At 46.8% G+C, this 18,364-nt stretch overlaps 1 protein-coding gene across 6 annotated transcripts in view; it reads right to left on the bottom strand.

The window, feature by feature from the left end:
* SGSM2 (small G protein signaling modulator 2) overlaps positions 1 to 18,358 on the bottom strand; it is a 35,320-nt gene extending 16,962 nt beyond the window's left edge. For all 6 annotated transcript variants that reach the window (XM_085078618.1, XM_085078621.1, XM_085078620.1 and 3 more), the window contains exons 1-7: positions 18,215 to 18,358; positions 12,278 to 12,353; positions 4,839 to 5,001; positions 3,672 to 3,833; positions 1,224 to 1,291; positions 593 to 738; positions 66 to 200 (exon numbers count right to left, since the gene is read on the bottom strand). In XM_085078618.1, coding sequence (XP_084934744.1) covers positions 66 to 200; positions 593 to 738; positions 1,224 to 1,291; positions 3,672 to 3,833; positions 4,839 to 5,001; positions 12,278 to 12,353; positions 18,215 to 18,271 — 807 coding nt within the window. In that variant the 5' untranslated portion in view covers positions 18,272 to 18,358. The remainder of the gene's footprint in view (positions 1 to 65; positions 201 to 592; positions 739 to 1,223; positions 1,292 to 3,671; positions 3,834 to 4,838; positions 5,002 to 12,277; positions 12,354 to 18,214) is intronic.
* Positions 18,359 to 18,364: the final 6 nt, after the last annotated feature.

Here is an 18,364-nt window from a genome sequence, read left to right as displayed (position 1 = left end):
CGAGCACTGACAGGTCTGAGCTACACCCCCACCTACACCCCCAGCCCCAAACTCCACACACTCACCGGCTGCACCAGGACATTGTTTTTGCCATAGAGAAGGTGTGTCCGGGAATTCTGGTGCAAGGACTCCACGTACTCCCGTGCCGAAGCAGCAAAGCGATCTTCCGACGTGCTGCCACTGGAGTGGCGCTTCCGGATCTACAAAACACAGCCAGGGCAGGTCAGGCAGGGCAGTGACACACCAACTGCACCATTCAGATCCATTCAGATCAGTCTCTACGGAGTGCAACTTATTGTGGAGCCAGGGAAGCTTGCAGAGTTAACTCAGCCCTGACCATAGCAGCTCAGAATTTCTTGTGAACTACCTGGTCAGATCACAACTGTCAAAAGCCACAGAATTTAGTGCTGTATCTCAAACTTTTCTACATAAAGAAGACATTGTGGCCCAAATGGACTTCTAATCTGTGATAAAGGCTCCATTACAGAAGAGAGAAGAAAGGCTGTTCCAGACTCAGATCTCTCCCTCACAGGGCTGCTTTTATTATCAGCCTGTGCCTTTACTCCAAAACAGGTACAGAGCAAATACCTACTCCCAGGGCTGGGCGCTTGGACGGGGAGTCCTGGCGGCCGTGAGTGCCGTGGATTCGGTGCCGCTGCACCAGCTCGTCGGCCGAAGGGTCTGTCCAGTAGTGGTCAGCTGTCTTTAGCTTGGTGTACTCCAGAGCACATGGTCCAACTAGGAAAACAGACAAAGGCAGAAACCTTCTGAGTCTGTTCACAAACATACCCAGTCCTACTCTGCTGGCTGAGTACTGAAGGTGAGATTTCCTTCTCAAGCCAAGTGAATATTAATGATCACTGATCCTATCGGATCAGCCCACAATACAGACAACAATATCGTAATGTATCACTCCTATTAAGAGTATTCCTATACAACACAATACCCTGCCACAGCAGCATTAGCAGTTACAATCTGCCAGCAAGCACTCAGTAAAAATCCATTCCCATTCTGCCTTCTGATCCAACCAACTAATAAAACCACATGGTCAGTCTCTTCTGGTCTTGTAAGGAACAAAACAATATATTTGATGTTGCCCTATTATAAATAGTTAACTACACAGGAGATATAAATTTCACCTCTTGTAACACTGTCAAAATGCAAAATGCTTTAATAAATAATTTATTTTCTTCAGCATACGAAGTAACTTTGCAAGAACTCACCTAGCAGAGAAGCCAGTATTGGTCCACAAACAGGATCTGCCAGTAAAGCTTCCTTTTCGTAATATTTACTAGGAATAAAAGATCAGAACCCAGTTAAAAACATTCATTGGTATGAACCATTTCAAAGCTTACGTTTAGCTACAAGTCTAACACAATGGGCCAGTAAAAAAACTGTGTATCTGAATAGCCAGAGACAGGACCCAAGGGATCCAAATCCGAAATATCCCCTGAATTTGAGAGGTAGAGGGAAAACAGTGGCTGCAATTACCCAGAAAACACCAATGTGAGCATCTCCTTCAAAAGTTCTAATGGAGCTTGACTGGCCCATCCACTGGCCCTGTAAAGAAGTGTTGTGTTTGGTTTGCAGATAAAAAAGGCTTTTACAACACGGTGTGTACTGAAGTCTTTTTAAAGACCATTGAAACATATTGTAAGAAAGCTACAGAGAAATTAATTTACTCCATTTTAGGGATCTATTTTAGAATAGATAATTTCCTAAACTATATCAATAGCACTGACTAGTCTCCATGGAGCATAAAATGAGCCTGGAACAATCAATGCAATAAACCTACACTCCAGACTTCTACATTTAATCAGCTGACCAGCACCCCTCCTTTGGATGTACGTTCTGTCCCTGATCAGCTGTGCAATCCCAGGCAAGTCACCTCCTCTGGATATGCTCATTGTGTCTCATCTATTTTTCAACTGAGCTCTGCAGAGGCAGGAGCTCGCCTTGTGCTCAGTGTGTTTACCCAGTATATTTGATTTGGGGCTTTGGGCACAACTGCAATATGGAGACAAACAATAGTTCTCTGCAAGCAATTTTGTCCGTTTTCCACAGAGACAAAACAATCCACACATTCTTAAACATCTCTTCCACCTGTGAGGAATCATCTTGAAACACCACGAAGAACAACGAACTACTACAAATAGTAGCTCTTGCAATGACCCCAAATTCTTGTCATTGCAGCAGGCAAAGCTGCTTTCCAAAACACCACGGCCAAAAAATACAAACACCCACATTTCTTGAATGCCACTGTCCTCTGTTCACTAGATGGGGCTCAAACTCTAAAGCACCTGCTCCTCCTCCAGGACAGGACAGCTGAAGGATGTGAACATGGAGCATTTGAGCAGTAATGTCACAAAAATGCATGGCAACAAGCCTTACGAAGCAGTTTGTTTTATTCACCAAGTCAGGGTCTCAAAATCACACACCTGAAATGAAGGACCTGATCCTAACGCATCTGACATCTACAACACACAGTGATGGAACAACTGAGAGCAAACTTTCCTGATGTGCCTCCTGTAGATTATGTGGAAAAGATATTAAAACCCCTTGTAGCCATGTATCTGCAGACATGGAGACAGTGGACTAAAATGCTTTCATTAACTGGGACACCGCCAACCCTCTGTCTCTTCTGCACGCAGCTCATAAAATCCAAGCTGGCATTACATATCCCAGAGCAACAGTTTGTTTGAACAGCACAAAGACCTTTCTTCCACGCTCTTGGTTTTAGTGGCAAGATACATCATGAAAATAAAGCTGATGACAAGGAAAACAGTAACACAAACTTGAAAAATACTGTAAAAATAAGCTGCTCTGCCCTAGCTCTCATCCTTGTTCAGACCCATTGGCTTTGGATAGACAAGAATGTGCTGCCAGTGCTGAATGACAAGAACACCCCTGGCAAGCCAAGTGCCTTTCTGGGACCACAGCAAGCTTTCGGGTCCCTTCCTTTCACTTTTTATGGGAGATTGCCCTCAGTGTGTCCCATTAAGTCTTCTGTATCATGGGTTATAGGAGGGCAGGAAGGGTAGGAGTTACAAGCCACTCCTTGGCAAATCACAGCTGATGCTAGGCAGCAGGAAGCAAAGACAGAACAGAGTGGACTCATCTCTTCCTCTTAAGGAGCCCCTGTGAAATACATCCATAAAGCACTGATGCTCTTCTCTGGTTTTGCAAGGGAAAACTCACTTTACACAAAGCTTGATTTTTCTAAAAATGAAACATGATTCAAAGAACCTGTTTTCACAACCCTAAGGTTTTATGTCATTAGCTCCTCTTGTTCTAATTCTCCTTTCTTTCATCTCCAAAAAGCATTTTCCTCCCTGACATCCTAAAATTCCAAAGGATTATTTTCAACTCATGACCTATTAAATTCCACTAAGGTCTAGGTCCCATTAGAACATGGGCACCTAATATACTTGAAGTTAGGTTTTTAGCTGATTTCTGGAAAGCTGAATGTCTGTTAACCTTTTTTTGTAAGCCTGAAACACTGTCAACGATGCAAAACTACGTTTTTCTCTAAACACCTATGTCACTGGTTTTCATCTTACCAGAAGCCTGCATCACAGGCATTTGCTGAAGACTTCTGACGAAATGTCTTGTTGCAGATACCTAAATGCATCAGACCAACAAATCCTTGTGTTCTGCTGCTGCTTCCTTACCTGCAGTTATCAACAATGTACTGCACAATCTTGTCCAGCACCTTCTCAATCAAGGCTGTTCGAACCCAGATGTGTTTGATGGCCTGAGGTGTCAGGACAGGTGTTTTGCTTGTGGTTGATCCCTGCCTTTTGAGGGGTTCCTGCCCATTTGGCTGATTTTTCCTGCAAAAGGCGATAAAATAAAAGTAGTCAGAATTCTGGCTGTCCAATGGCAGCTCATGATGGGTCCATCCTCCTGCATCAGGTAGCACAGTGCAGCTGCAGGAGAAAGGTGACTACAAAGCACAGCGACTGCTTCCTAGTGCTCAGCACTGCAGGCTGCCTTGGCTCTCCATACACTACACTGGGCTGAGAGGGGAACAGTAACACCCTGAATGTCTTTTCCAGAAAATGTACCCCTTGAAATAGAAGAAGGTCCCATTTGGCCTCAGTGAAGAAAGAAACCCTTACATCTTCAAGTTCTTTGCCAGCACTTGGGTTCCCTTTCAGGAAACTGTCCTGAGTTTATAGGACAAGACACTCATGCACTGTGATTCCATCAACAGAACCACATGGAAAATTTTTACTGCACTACTCACCACCAGCAAGTTTAAGACTTTCAGTAATTTCAAGTCCTTGACACCAGCGAATTCTGTTGTGCTTCAGTCCAGTATGTACTGAAGAGCTTTCCTGTAACTTCCTTTTTCCCATCACTCTTTGTATTCATTAATTTAACTATTTCTGCTATGATACCCAGAAATCTGTTCCTGGTTTGGCAGGAGCATGCCGAAACAGCTTTTCCAGTAGGTCTGTTCTTGAGTTCCTCCTTCCACCCCCCTCCCTTCCCACCAACAGTCCAAGCTGGTCCACCAAACCCCAACCGTGAGGCCGCTCTGAAATCAAAGTAATTACTCACTTCTGTTGCTCTGTGTGTGGGCTGAAAGTGCTGCTCTGCTGTGCTCAGAAGCAAAATGAAACACCAAAGCCCCAGTTCTCCACCTCTGTCCCTTTGCTCACTGCCAGCTTGATCCAACAGAAACATCTGCCTTATCCTTACAGCCGGTAATGAGACAAAGCTGCATCGCCTGTGGCCAAGACAGGCCCCTGTGCACTCACAGGGCAGTCTGCATCCCACCATGCTGCACACACACTGCACCAACTTGGCTGATGAACAGAGCTCAGCCTCACCTGCTCTCTACCTGCTGCTGCAGCTCCTGCACCTTCTTGCACACCTCTCCAGCTATGGCACAGGTCTTGCCCACCTTGGTGAAGAGCGCGGCCACCTTGTCGGAGCGCAGGAAGCCAGCAGCCCTGCGCTTCAGCATGTGCAGGAGACATGCCTCCACCACACCTGTGGGAACAGGGACAGAACGTTATGGGTCCTGCTGCCTTCAGCCTCCTCCTTAGCCAGCACCACCTGCTCACTCCCACTGGGCTGGTGTGGGACAAGAACAGAGCTGGCTGGACAGACAGACAGGCAGGCAGTCAGAATCAGATGATGTGAGCATGTGTCCAATCTGCAACTATAAGCACCTTGTAAAGTACAGATAATGGCAGTACATAAATGAACTGGAATCTCTCTCAGTATTTTCACCCCACTCTACACATGCCACACAGAACCACACTGTAACGTGGCCTGATGGCCACCAGTAAAACACTGCATGATGCCAGCCTTGCAAGACTGCAGCAGAAATCTATCCAGCTCTCATGTAACCTGCTGCAGGGAAGGGAAATGAGAAACACAAATTAAAAACAAATCATAACAAAAAATAAGCCTTCCTTGTGTATCAGCTTCTAAAACGAGACTGCAGATGACTCACACAGTCAACACTGCCCATACAGAGGGATGAAGGAGAACAGATCAATTCATTCACAGGGAAGGGAAAAGACCCAGCTCTATGCGCCAGGTGTGTGCCCAAGGCAGGGCAGCCTTCACAGGGCACTGAGTGCAGCAGTGAGCACAGCTCCCCTGTGCTGGGTGGCAGCAGGCAGCCCCTCGGGACACTGCAGCTCCCAGTGCCATGTTAAATGCTGGTTACGAGTAACAAATGGCACTCCATCTGCTCCAATACGCTCTGCCTCTCAGAGTGGCAGCTCTTTTTGAGAGAGCAACATTTTGTTGCACTTTACACCCAACACTGTTAGGTGCTGAGCATTTCCTGAAGACTCCTCTCCTTACTGTATCTGAACACTCCAAATCCTGTCATACCTGAAAGGCTGCATCTGAAAAAGACCTCACTGTTCAGGCCCTGTAAACTAACCTGAGTCCCAGGCCAGAGTGGGGGGCACTCAGGAACACCTCCTGCCTGCTGAACCCTGAGGAGTCCCACCCCAGGAGCAGCAAGAGCCAGACAGAGCAGAGATGCCAGGACCACTCTGCGATCCAACAGGAGCAGAGCCAGCACTGACATCTCCGAAGCCAGGCTGGTTCCACTCCCAGGGAAAGAAGCATCCGTGCAGGGAATGCTGCAGAGCCACGGGGGCTGTGCAGCCACAGAGTGACACGGGGGGGACAGGGAGTGATGACAGCACAGGGATGTTCCTCACAGCACGGTCTAGCTCCTGTCTAGCAACCATCACAACAGCTCTTAACGCAGCAACTGTTTTGCTCTGTCTTTCAATTAGAAATAAAGAGAAAGAAAAAACAAAAGCAGCTTTCCGGATGCCTGGAGCAATGCAGCAATTTGATTCCACATCTTAAATGAAGCAACCTGCCTTTAAAAATAATTGCAAAGAAGTGCATTGCTGTTGCTTAGGAAACAAGCTCTCTTCCCACCTTCGCTGCTTTTTTTTATTTCTTTAAAACAATAAAATATTAATGAAACAAATTTAGTGAAAAGCACAGCAGGCACAGCTTTAATTATTAATAAATGCTGCAGCTGCCACTGAGGGCAATTTCCCCAGTGGCTGTCCCTAGAGCCCCAATATTTAATTATTCCATTGTGACATCTCTCATCACAAGAACTTGGGTAACATCAATCCCGAGTTGCCCCAACACACGTAGGGGTCATTTGCAAGGGGCAAGACACTGGAATTTGCTGCTGGATTGCCTCAAAATGTGTCTTCCACAGGACAAGAGATTAATGCACGTCCAGTTCTATGTGTAAGGCATCCTCAGACTAGGGGGCAGATCACAGCCTAGTCTGTGTGACCCTCAGGTCCCTTTGTTCTCCTACACTTCACCCCCAGGCTGAGACTAGCAGCACTGGCTATCAGCACTCTTATCTCCAGGCTTCTTTCTACAAGAACTATTCCAGAACAGCTGACTTTACATTCACATCTGACTCGTACTGAAACTGCTTGCAAATACACCATGGTTTTGTAGTTAAACTACAAAACATTCAAGCAGGGCAGCACACCTTGCAGCACAGATGCCATCCCATTCCAACCCTGTGGATGCCACAGGACAGAAGAAGGGATCCCTCCCACCATGGCACAAGAGTGGCACAGCACAGCAGTGAGGGATCAGCTCCCTGGCACAGCCCCACAGGGCTTTCCTTTGGCTCTGTGTCCAAGGCAGGCACTGATCTCACTGCACCTTGCCAGCATCGCCCACAGCCAAGCTCAGTCGGAAAGGAAACTTAACACATCCTGAACAAACTGGCAGAAGAGTCACCTCAAGCTGCAGAATCTTTTAAAAGACGTGAGAGGACCTCAGCAGCGGTGCTTTTAGATAAACTAAAACCAGGTGATCGTGTGGAGTTACAAACTGCACAGCTCAGACTGTTACCTAAAGAGACAACACAAACTATTTTAGGGGTTATAGGACAAGAACCTTTGGGACAGGGAAATGTGGTTATTTACCTGTTTCTAGGAAAATGAACCATTTTTCCCTTTTTGGAATCTGACACTCAAAGAAGACCCAGAAATAGATGATTTAGCTGTTTCTGGAGAAACTGGTAACATAAGAAAGGAATCAACAGGTGGTTTTGTGTACACACAGGTAGCTTGTACACACATGTGCTTTTGGTGACAGGTATGTATGCACACAGGTGAATAACTACTGCATGTGATCCCAAGCCTGCCTTCTGTTACTGTACCTACAACAAACACATACAAAAACTGACCAGGTAAAAAGGCAGCAACTCATTATACACAGCCTGGAAGAGCAGCTCTGCAGTGGGAATAAATCAGCACAGCTCAGGTAATTCCCTTGTATGGTTCAGTTGACAGCAGCCATCTAAAAATTCATTAACTCCAGACAGTTTTGAGGAACATTCTCTGCAGTATCCACTGCTGAATTTAATTAAGTGCAGATACACTATTGATTTACAGTTCAAGTAATCACGGTGCCCACCAAGCTTTGAAAAATGTCACTTTTTTATGACTTCACCACAGCTACTTCTTTCAGGGTCAGATGAACAAGTTTGGTTTTGTCCTTTTTTGCCTCTATGAAAATTCTGACATGACTTAATGGCCTGTGAAATGAGAGTTCTGGGGTTGGAAGGGTGGTGAGCAGAGAAAAGAAGGCCTGTGGAAGGATTATTTATGGGGTGTACTTAGCAGATGAGATTTTCCTTAGACAGGAAGAAATACTGCAGCTAAATACCTTGTTTTCATGGAAACTGTGCTCAGGGAATTGAATTCCTGAGGCGGAAGAAATTAAAAACAAGTGAAAAGAGGAGGATGATAAAGAAGCCATCAGATGCTCATGATCTCCAGCTGCTGTTGCTTTACCCAGCTAATCACAGATCTCCCAGTTTGAAGGCAGTTTTATTGCCAAGTTCCAGCCTGCTGTGTCACTGGGAAGTGCACGCTGAGCAGGTAAGACACTGGCAGTCGTGTGCCAACTGACAGCAAAGCACTGCAGAGACATCCAAACGTGTTCCTTTGCCCTTGTTCACCTGCACTTAACCTGCTTGTGTTGGGCTGTGCCAAGAACATCCTGTGTTCAATAATTCCCTAGAAAATACAAAAGAGTGTGTGAACGGACAATCCCCAGCTCTGAAGTGGCTGGGAAACTTGAGGTCTGAAATTTGGTGACTGCTCCTCTTTAAAATTGTGATCATTAAGCTTCAAGGATCTCAGAAACCTTTTAAAAACAGAAGTGTTTTCATTAAATACTGTCAAGGGTAAACCAAAATTACTGAAGTTTCTCTAAATATTGAAAATTATCCAATTTGATGGCCCAGGATCAAAGCAAAATGTTTAGCAGACCTCTCTAAAAAGCACAAGAGATTTTATTTCACTTCTCAAGCTAAAAACACATGCAGCTCAAAAACTGTTTCATTTCACATCAGAGATAATATTCACTCTGGTTTTTTTTTCCTCCCCTCTCCAGCACTCCACTCATTACTTTAAGCATCATCTTTGGAGCACAGTCAAAAACCTTCTAAATGTGTGTGAAAAAATATTTGCCTCCCCCCAATTATAATCATCTCTGGTACTCTCTTTGGGCTAATGTGTTTATCAAGTGAAGTAGAATCTCTGTAAACTATTTTTTAAGCATTATTCATCATTGAAAATGTTTGTTCTCCAAACAGGAGCAGTAATACAGGGAGACTTGTGTTTTGTTTGTGAGAGATCTGCAGGTCCCTACAGATATGTAAGGCCCAAAAACTTCAGATGTTACCCAATCTCAACTATGCACATGACTCCAGAAAATCCAGCCACACAAGTGCTTTCCTACTGCCTTGCACCTCCAAAATGAATGAAGTACTTATCTGCTTTAGGAGGCTGGGAAGGAACTGTTTGATAAAGTCCAATTTTAGTGTTTTGCACATTAACTGCAATCCTGTTATACACTGGATTGGCTCTAAAATGTGAAGAGGACCCAAGAGCCACTCTGTTTCTCAGAACAGGTCAGTCCTCTTGCTGTGAACAAATACCGAGTGACACAGAGCTATTCCAAATAACAATTCCCTCTACTTATTTTTGAAGAAGGAATGATTATCCAAGCCTAGGTGCCCCAGGGCTCTGTGAAAGGAAACTGCAATACAGGGTCCACACATCACATCTCCAGAGTGGAATTACAGCCTGAAGCACAGACATCGCAGAAGCACTTGTGGGTGATAGTTCTCCTTCCTCTGTTTCTGAGAACACGAAATGCTCTCGCAGTTCTGATGTACACAGGCACTGCAGGAGCTTGAGAGCAGGAGCACCAATGTAAGACACAAATGCCAGCTCATACATCGTGCATGTAGACCTGGAAGTCACCCACAGAGAAAAAGGATGAACCCTGCAGAGCTGGCCAGGGGCACTCACAGCACTGCACAGCTGCTGCATAGACCTGTTTGTGCATGGACCTCCTCATGCACCCTCCTCTACCACCACGTCCAGAACCACCAAAGAGTTCACAGGCTGCTCAGCTGCTTTCAGAGAAGACTGGACTGGCAGCTGGGCAAGACAGCACTTGGCTGTGCTCAGGTAAGTGTCTCTTCTCTCTGGGTCGGCAGATGTCAGCTGAAAGGCCTCAGGCCACCTCTCTGATGTATTATTCACACAGAGAAAACACCAAGGACTGCTTACTAATGGGAATTCATTATCTCCCAAGCTCCCCCGTGCAGCCACCACGTCCTTCTTTTGTTTGAAGGGCTGCACACATGACTACACCTTCAGTTAATATCCAGATCCAGCACTGCAGTCAAACCCTGTGACCTTTCCTAGTGCATGACTGGACAGAATGTGACATGGTTTTTGTTCTTCATTTTTTAAGATCTGTGATATTTAAACACAGCATTACCCAGAAAAAAAACAGTTGTTTTCATCAGTTAATAAGAGAAGAAAAGCATTATGCATAATGGGGATGAAAAAAAAAAAAGTTGAGGTTAATGCAGCTGCAAATTACTGTCAGATTAAAGATGGGCAAGCACACAGAAAAGGTTTAGCAAACTGCAGGTAGCTTTTGGACAAAGTGTAATGCACTGAACTGGAAACCCTGTAAATACACTTCAGGTAACTGCAGAGACAGAGCAATGTTTCCTTTTTCTTGCCCCTTTCCCTCAGAAGTGTAGGAGTGGCACAGGGCTGGGTTTTTGGTGATTACAGCTCCAGCCATGGGCGCTCCGGCAGGCTGGCAGCAGGAGGGTGAGGGAGCAGAGCGCAGCACTCGCCCTGCCGCAGAGACAGCGTCGCTGAGAGCCTCACGTCAGCTGGCAGCTGCCGTTCCCAAGGAAACGTCTCCACATCACCCAGGCTGCAAACATCCACAGCCAGCTTCCAGCAGCAGCACCAGCCACTGAAGATGCTCCAAACACATTTGCATCACTGCACTGTCCCCTAACTGGCCACTCAACACCAGTGAAATTCACTCCACAGCAACCAGTAGCCCAAAGGAATTTGGAATTTTTGTCCCATCATGGCACACCTCAGCCATAGTCCAAATGGAGCTGCTGTGGCTCTGAACCACAGAGCCAAATCTCCTAGAAATCAGAGGGGGTGAAAGAGCCCCTGGGATGTAACTTAGGTTAGTTACACACTGGGTTGAGAACAAATACAGAATCTCCTGCACTCACTGCTTCCCCACAAAGATGAAAACATCAGCACTGCTTTCCTTCCCCCAGAGCACCCAGGCAGAGACCACAGACTGGAACAGAGTCCTTGTGGTTACAAATCCCTCCTGCTGGATGAGCAGAACTGACCTGCACGGAAGCACCAGGCCAGCAAGGATGGCACGGAGCTGGAGAACAGCATTTCCTACAGGCCAAGTGGCACATGCCATTTAACTGGCACTTTCAGCTACCTAGGACCTAGGACAGCTATGAACTGTTCAGCTACTGAAGCAGAGAGACCATGAAATCAGCTATCATGTATTTATGAGACTCTTGCTAAACTCAGCCTAGCAAGAGAGTAAAATGATTCCCAAGAATTCTATATTTATAATGAAGATTCACCAAAAATGACTCATGTACTGAACCAATCTAATTTTAAATAGAAGGGAAAAACCTCTTGAAGAGACACATGAAACTGGAGTGGGGGAGGGAAGAGAACTGCACACAGAGGAGAGCACCAGCCAGGAGCTGTTAGCCAAATCTGCTGGAAGGGATTTCTCCATTCCATCAGCCAAAGTAAAAACAGAACATTCAGCTTCACCTTCTGGTTTAGAGTTAATCAAGGCCGCTGTTCAAAGGAGCAGCAGGCTGGAGTCCTGCCTTAGGACAGGTAGGATTGCTGGGCAATAATGAGACAGCTCAGTGCAGAGCTATTAGTTCTGCAGACCTTGAAGAATTCAGAGCACAAAACCAACTGGAATCACAGTAGGAGGAAGAGAGAGAACTGTGAAGACTTTAAAATATTCCTAATTTTGGCCAAGCAGAGTCTAACAGAAATAGCTGCCACTGCCAGCCCATTGCCTCTTACACCACCAATGCAGCACAGGTTCCAGGACAGGATTCCAGAAACAGAGACCAGGCAGATTGCACTGGGAGCTCCCTGGATCACACAGCCAGCCTGCAGCAAGGGCACCTGGCATCTTGGCTGGTTACTTGGATAATGACATTTTAGTAAGAGTTACTTTACAATTTACAATGCACGCACACACATAGCAAATATAAAGAAGAGGTGAAATGGGCCTGAACACCGTGATTTCTAATATCTAAATCCGTGCATTTACCTCTGACAGCAGAGAAAATAAATGTCTAGAGGAAAAGTAAGGTTAAGTAGCGTTAGCTCTTCCGCGCGACATTTACCACATAAAGCGATGATGTGACTGCTGTCTTCATGTACAAATTTCCGGGTGACAGCTTCTTCCATGATCTGCTTTACCTAAAATGAACAGAGAGAAATGATTGCATGATCCCAACAAAATCAGCACAGCACTTGGGAGTTTCAGTTTCAGCCACTGCCTGCCCCTTCCCTATCAACAACAGACTAACAACTCCCCCAAGTCGCATTTTGTAGGGAAGAACAGATTTAAGGAGGGAAAGCACAAACAAACCTGAGTAGCTTGTCATGGTATGAGGGAACCTCCAGCAGAACAAGGACAGGTCTCTTTGGGATGTGCTCCAATAAAAGTCCGAATTATTTCAGCATGCCCACAGTACCCTCCAAAAAACTTCTCCAGAGTAAGTTTCAAAGAGCTGTGCAAGACTTTATATAATTCATCCTTGGCTTTCACAGTCTCTTCTGCTCAAGCAGACAGATTGTGTTGCTATGTCCCATTTCCACTTGTGCCATTCTGCTCTTTTTCAAGCACAAAGCATGCCTGAGCTCCACAGGTATGCATCCCCAGAGAGGCTTAGGGCCACCTTCCCCCTGCCTGAGGACTACACATGCCACAGAAATTACAAATTATGCTTTCAAATTATGCCTTCAAATTACGCCTTCTGCTGCACCAGACAGTATAAAAAAAATTATTATAGTACCTACAGGAAGGCAGTGCCTTCAGTTTTCATTTCAAGACACGATTTAACAATTATAGCAAATAAAATTACACTTATCACACTTTTTAAAGATGTAAAACAAAGTTCCTTCCCAGTTTCAGAGCTGATGTGTCAAGCTCCAGAGGGAAATCATTGCAAATTACTGACTTTCAAAAACTAAGGAAGAAAAAGACAATTCTTACAATGAGGCTCTTGGCGAGAGGCTGCAGGCACCCTCTGCTCATCTGCCAGTGTTTCCTCCCCAATGGCTTCCTCAGCCTGACACCAGATGAAACCTCATTGCCTCCACCAACTCATTTACCAGACACTCATTTCTTCCTGGCCAGGGAGAGCTTGCTCTCTTCCAAATCAACCATCATTTTTGACTCCTCTCATTTGTGAGCTACAATTACAGGGTTATGACACTCTGACTAAACACATGCCAATTCACTTTCAATATATGAAAGTAAGTGGTACCATAGCAGAAGATTTAATCAGACACTCTCTTCTTCCAAAGTTTAGAGCCAACTGGAATGGCACGAACAGGTCCCAAGGTTTTGAGCTTTGCCACTCAGTGCTGGACCAGGAGAAGCTGCAGGTGCAGTGCTCCATTGCCAGCTGGGCTCTGCAGCTGCCTTTGGAGGTGCCTTCTCCAGTTTGGAGGGCTTCCTCCTCCAGCAAGACCATCTGTGAGACCAATTCTGGATGCTGTAATTAAACATCCCCTCCTCCAGTAATCATCTTGAGGCCTCTGTGCCCACTCCTACACCCCCAGCCCGGCTGGCAGCAGGCTGCAGCTCTGGCACTTGCTGCACGAGCCTTTCAACACATGGCATCAACACATGGCATTTGCCTCACTCCAAATTCTGGATCAAGTGGATCCTCCAGAATTTTGTTCCTTATCAAACAGGAGCCCTCTGAGTTGAAAAGAAAACATTGGAGGGGAAAAAGCAAACATGTAAGAGGCTTTGAAAGTGGAACATGTTTTATAGCTGAGAAATTCAAAGCAAGTATTTTGCACTTTATAAAACCTGGCTCACTGCTCACACCTGAGGCCTGATAATATAAACTCCGAAGCAGGCAATTTGTTTCTTTCCTGTGGTGTTTCTGACACAGCTGTTGGAATTTAGGACCTAACAGTGAAGCAGCTGAAGGTGGAGGAGCAAGAGGGTATCAAGGAAGAAGCAGAGGTGGAGGAATGAATGGGTACTCACATCTGGACTATCCTGTGTATTCAGCAACCCCTTTGGCACAGTTTTATTCACAGGGAGGAAGAAGAGTCGTTTTGAGGAGCAAAAGCTCAAGTGCTTGGCAGCCGATTCATTGCTACCACGCATTTCCCAGGTACACCCGAATCAGCTCGGTATGTTATTTAGATCCCAGTCAACCCTGAAAAGGGTTTCAGATGCAATAATCAACCCTACTTTTCTACACCAACACCATCCAGTGTCTCCCAGGACACTTCAAACCTGGAACTTCAGGGCTAAAGACACAGAGCAGGCACTCTATGTGTTCCCAACTGCCACCACATGCCAAGCAAGCTCCGTGCATTTTCTGCAGAGTGACTGAATGTTATTAGAACACATTTTCAAGGCACAGACAGGATATGAGAAGATTCAAAAGCTGGAATGTAGTGTTCTTCGATCCCACGTCATCCTTCACTGCCACGTAATTCGTGGATGCTTCAGGCAAGGAGCTAAAGCAAGTGTTTCTGATCAAGTGGAACACAAGCCTTTTTTTTGCTTGTTTCTTTTATTCCCTTGCAATTTGCACAGCTCTTCATAGGGAATTCTGCTGCTTTGCCTCTGGTCTGGGGAGGCACTTGATAATGGAGCTTTGTGAGCACAAGCCTCCACATACACCCACTGGCAGCTACCAGCGGACCTGACCAAACTGCAAATCAATCTCATTAACAGAAACGTCACCACCTGCCCCCACAGTCACCCATCCACCCACACAGGCAAGGAATCGTCAGCCTACACCTGTGTTTGTACAAAGGGTGGAGGGCTGCAACCTCCAGCTGGGCCAGGGCTGCTCCCAGAGCCTGGAGAGGAGCCTGTGCAGGTGGGAGCAATCAAACACCAAACATATGTCTTAATACATGGATTATTTATTAAGTTTCACCCACGAAATATAGAAGGGACATGCCTTTATGTTTAATTTTTTTAAATTTTATTATAAGGAAGCTTTAAAGATGGCAAAGGGTAATGCTCATAACATACTAGAATAATCAGGACCACAGTTAAAGCCCACAGCATTTTTTCCTCAAAGGAGAAAACCTAATGTCCAGCACCCATGTCTTTATCTTGTGCAGCTACTGCCCACCTGCTTTACTGACAGCTCCTGCTGCACTGACTCCTTCTTACACCTGATGAGAGACTGGTGGTGTAAATAAAAGCTGTTCTATAACTACCACATTTCTCCTCAGAAGTCATTGCATTTGAGTTGCAAGTTGAGCAATTGAGTTTCTGAAGTGCTCTGAAATCTTTCCAGGCAGAACTGCTAAGGTTATTGTTATCCTGTTTGTTTCACAGCTAGAAAGTACTGTTTAAATCCAGAAATGGCAAAACCCTCCATTTCAGGAGGTAGAAGGAAATGGCCAGAGAAAAGCCTGTTTTATGAGTCTGCTTGTCACAACAGATTTTCCTGCAGAGAGAGATAAATGCTTGAAACGTGAACTTCCAAGCGGCCTCAGCATGAATCCCAGCAGAGTTACATTTTCTAAACACATTATATGTCTTCCTTTCCATGAGAGCCAACAAAATACACTGCCTACCAATGGGAACTGAAAGCCCATCTGAGGAAAAGCAAATAGCATCAAATTTCCCAAAGGAAAAATGCAGAAGTTTTAGCTGAGAAAGTGAGGCAAAATAAACTAAACACTTTGCACCAAGTGACTTTGGAGATGACTGTTTTATACTTTGCAAAGACAAGTGAATTTTAACAGGCTTGGTGGAACAGCACACAGAAAGAATCTGCTGCCTCTGAACTCCTTTGGATACTGAGGTTATGGGAAAATCATTTAACAGGAAGCAGAGTCTGGGTTTAAAGGACAGGGGAAGGGAACGGGGGCTCTGGGAATGGACATGGAGTCAGGTTTTCCCAGCAAGCCCACCAGAACACAGCAGGCAGGCAGGAGCGGCTGTCACACACGATAAAAAATGAGGTTGAAAATTCTATTGGAAAAAGTTAATGACAGTCATTAAGGATAGCATCATCTGGTGGGTGGTTACTAGTGGCTTGTGTTCAATTCCTGCCTCCGTCAATTGATTATTTAAGACAAATAAAATCTCCATCTCAGTGTCTCCAACTGCCCCCTGAGCCCATTTTATTACTTTGAGCAGAGACAGGGGCACTTCCACAGGTCTGTGAGGGCACAGGTGAGGGGTGTTACCTCAACTTGCTTATAATCACCAAAAGCTCTCATGGCTATTTTAGGCTGGAAAGCTCTGGCTAGCCCCTAAAAAGCCAAGCCAGTATAAATGCTCCAAAAGAGCATTTGTGAGGATTTGGAGAAGAACAATCAGAGACAAAACAAAAATGCAGATGACACAGAAGGTACAAATAACACTTTCAAGCATTATTCAAGTCATTTAAAAACCATAGTCCAATTAAAAACATTTTAGAGACTTTAAAAACAAATTAGCCTCACATTTTTTAATTACACACCACTTGGTCTCTTCAGCTTGAGCTGGCTTGGATCACAAAAATCCATTTTACTTTCCATCTCATGCATTAGCACAAGATTGCAATGCTCAGACTTGGAAAACATTTCTCAGATTTATTTATATATTTAAATGTTACTCAGAAGAGCAAGTGCACCACTTCTAAATAAAACCTTACACTGCCTTGGCTCAAAGGTTCTAATTTAAGCAAAAATTTCTAATCGAAGTGGCAGGTTCATGGCTGCATTCAGCAGGTACCACCTGCCCACAGCCAGCTGCTGGCTGGGTCATCCTGGGACACAGCCCTGCTGCTGCACGTTCAGATCGTCCTTGACGTGTCTGTCCCTGCTCTGCCCCGTCCATGCTCCCCACGCTGACTGAAACACCTCATGTGTTCTGCTTTCAACACTAACGAATATCAGGAATTGGGAGTCAGGCTCAGGTACCTTGGCCATAGCCACAACTTTTCATCTGAGCTTTGATGGCTGCTGCTGATTCCCCAGCAGTGACCTGGGGAGGGGAAGGAGCAGCAGGGCAGGTACCTGTTTAAATACTCGTTACTGCCGTGATGGATGAGCGTTACACCTTCACTTCACTGCTGTGTAACAACAGGCAGCTACACGCAGCTGTCACACAGCCAGTGCCACAAAAACACAACACTTGGATACACCGGAGAGGTGACCGCAAGGAGTTCCACCTGAAACGTACTCCAGAGGTGTCCATGGGCCAGTGCTTGTGCACAGCACAGGCACCTCCTCCCACAGCCCCTCGGCAGGAGCCCTGCCCTGCAGCAGGAGCCGCTCAGTGCCATGCCATCACAGCGGGAACTCCCTCCGTCCTGCCGAGCACCTCCCACCAGGTGAGAAGCACCTGCCCAGCACCTCCCTGCAGCCAAGGAGCGCTTTGCGAGGACCAAGTGCCAGCAGCCCGAACGCGAGCATGACCAAGCCCCGCCGCGCCGCTCAGGTGCGCTAATTGGGCTCCTTATGCACACATGGCTCTAACTGCCCCGCCACGAGAACTGCACACAGGTGTGTGCAGAACAGCCACCCTAATTAACCCTTCTCAGGGCGGAGCTGCCAGCGGCACCTCTGCCAGGGCTCTGGCACCTGGGAGCCAGCCCGGCTCATCCAAGGACGCTTTAGAATACCTTTCTTATCCCCGTTTTCCCCTCTTTCTCCTCTAGAGCTCACAGTTAAGAAAAAGCCATAAAACCCGAGCACTACGGGAAACACAAACCCCGGGAAAGGGAGCGGGAGCCGCCGGCAGCCTCCTGCCGCAGCAGGAGCCCCGCGGAGCCCCGGCAGCGGCACCCTGCTCCCGGTGCGCCCGGGAAAAGAGAGCGCAGAGGTCTCCCGGAGCAGCATCGCCCCGGCAGAGCGGAGCCGGGGGAGATCCGCGTCCTCGGCGACAGCCCGGCCAGGCGCGCACGGACAAACCCCGCTGCCTGCCGAGCGAAGCGGCCCGTCCGCCCGCCCGCAGCCTCACAGCGCTCCCCACACGGCCGCGCTCCGACCCGCAGCCCCCCGGGGACGGACACCCGCAACGAGGGGCTCTGCCCGCCGCACGGCCCCGGGCCCTCACCCGCCCCCGTCCTCACCTCCTTCTTCACGTTCCACAGCAGCTTGTCCTTCACGGCGTCCGCCGAGCAGCTCATGTTGGCGGGCCCGGGGCGCTCACAGCTCCCGACCCGGGCCCGCCGCCATCTTCACCGCGGCGTGACGTCAGCGGGCGGGGCGGGCTCGCGCTG

This window comes from Lichenostomus cassidix, chromosome 19, assembly GCF_008360975.1.
Source record: "Lichenostomus cassidix isolate B80296 chromosome 19, HeHo_3.0, whole genome shotgun sequence".
Lineage (NCBI taxonomy): Eukaryota > Metazoa > Chordata > Aves > Passeriformes > Meliphagidae > Lichenostomus > Lichenostomus cassidix.
Note: the sequence above shows the minus strand (reverse complement) of the source record. Positions and strands in the feature narration are given on the sequence as shown.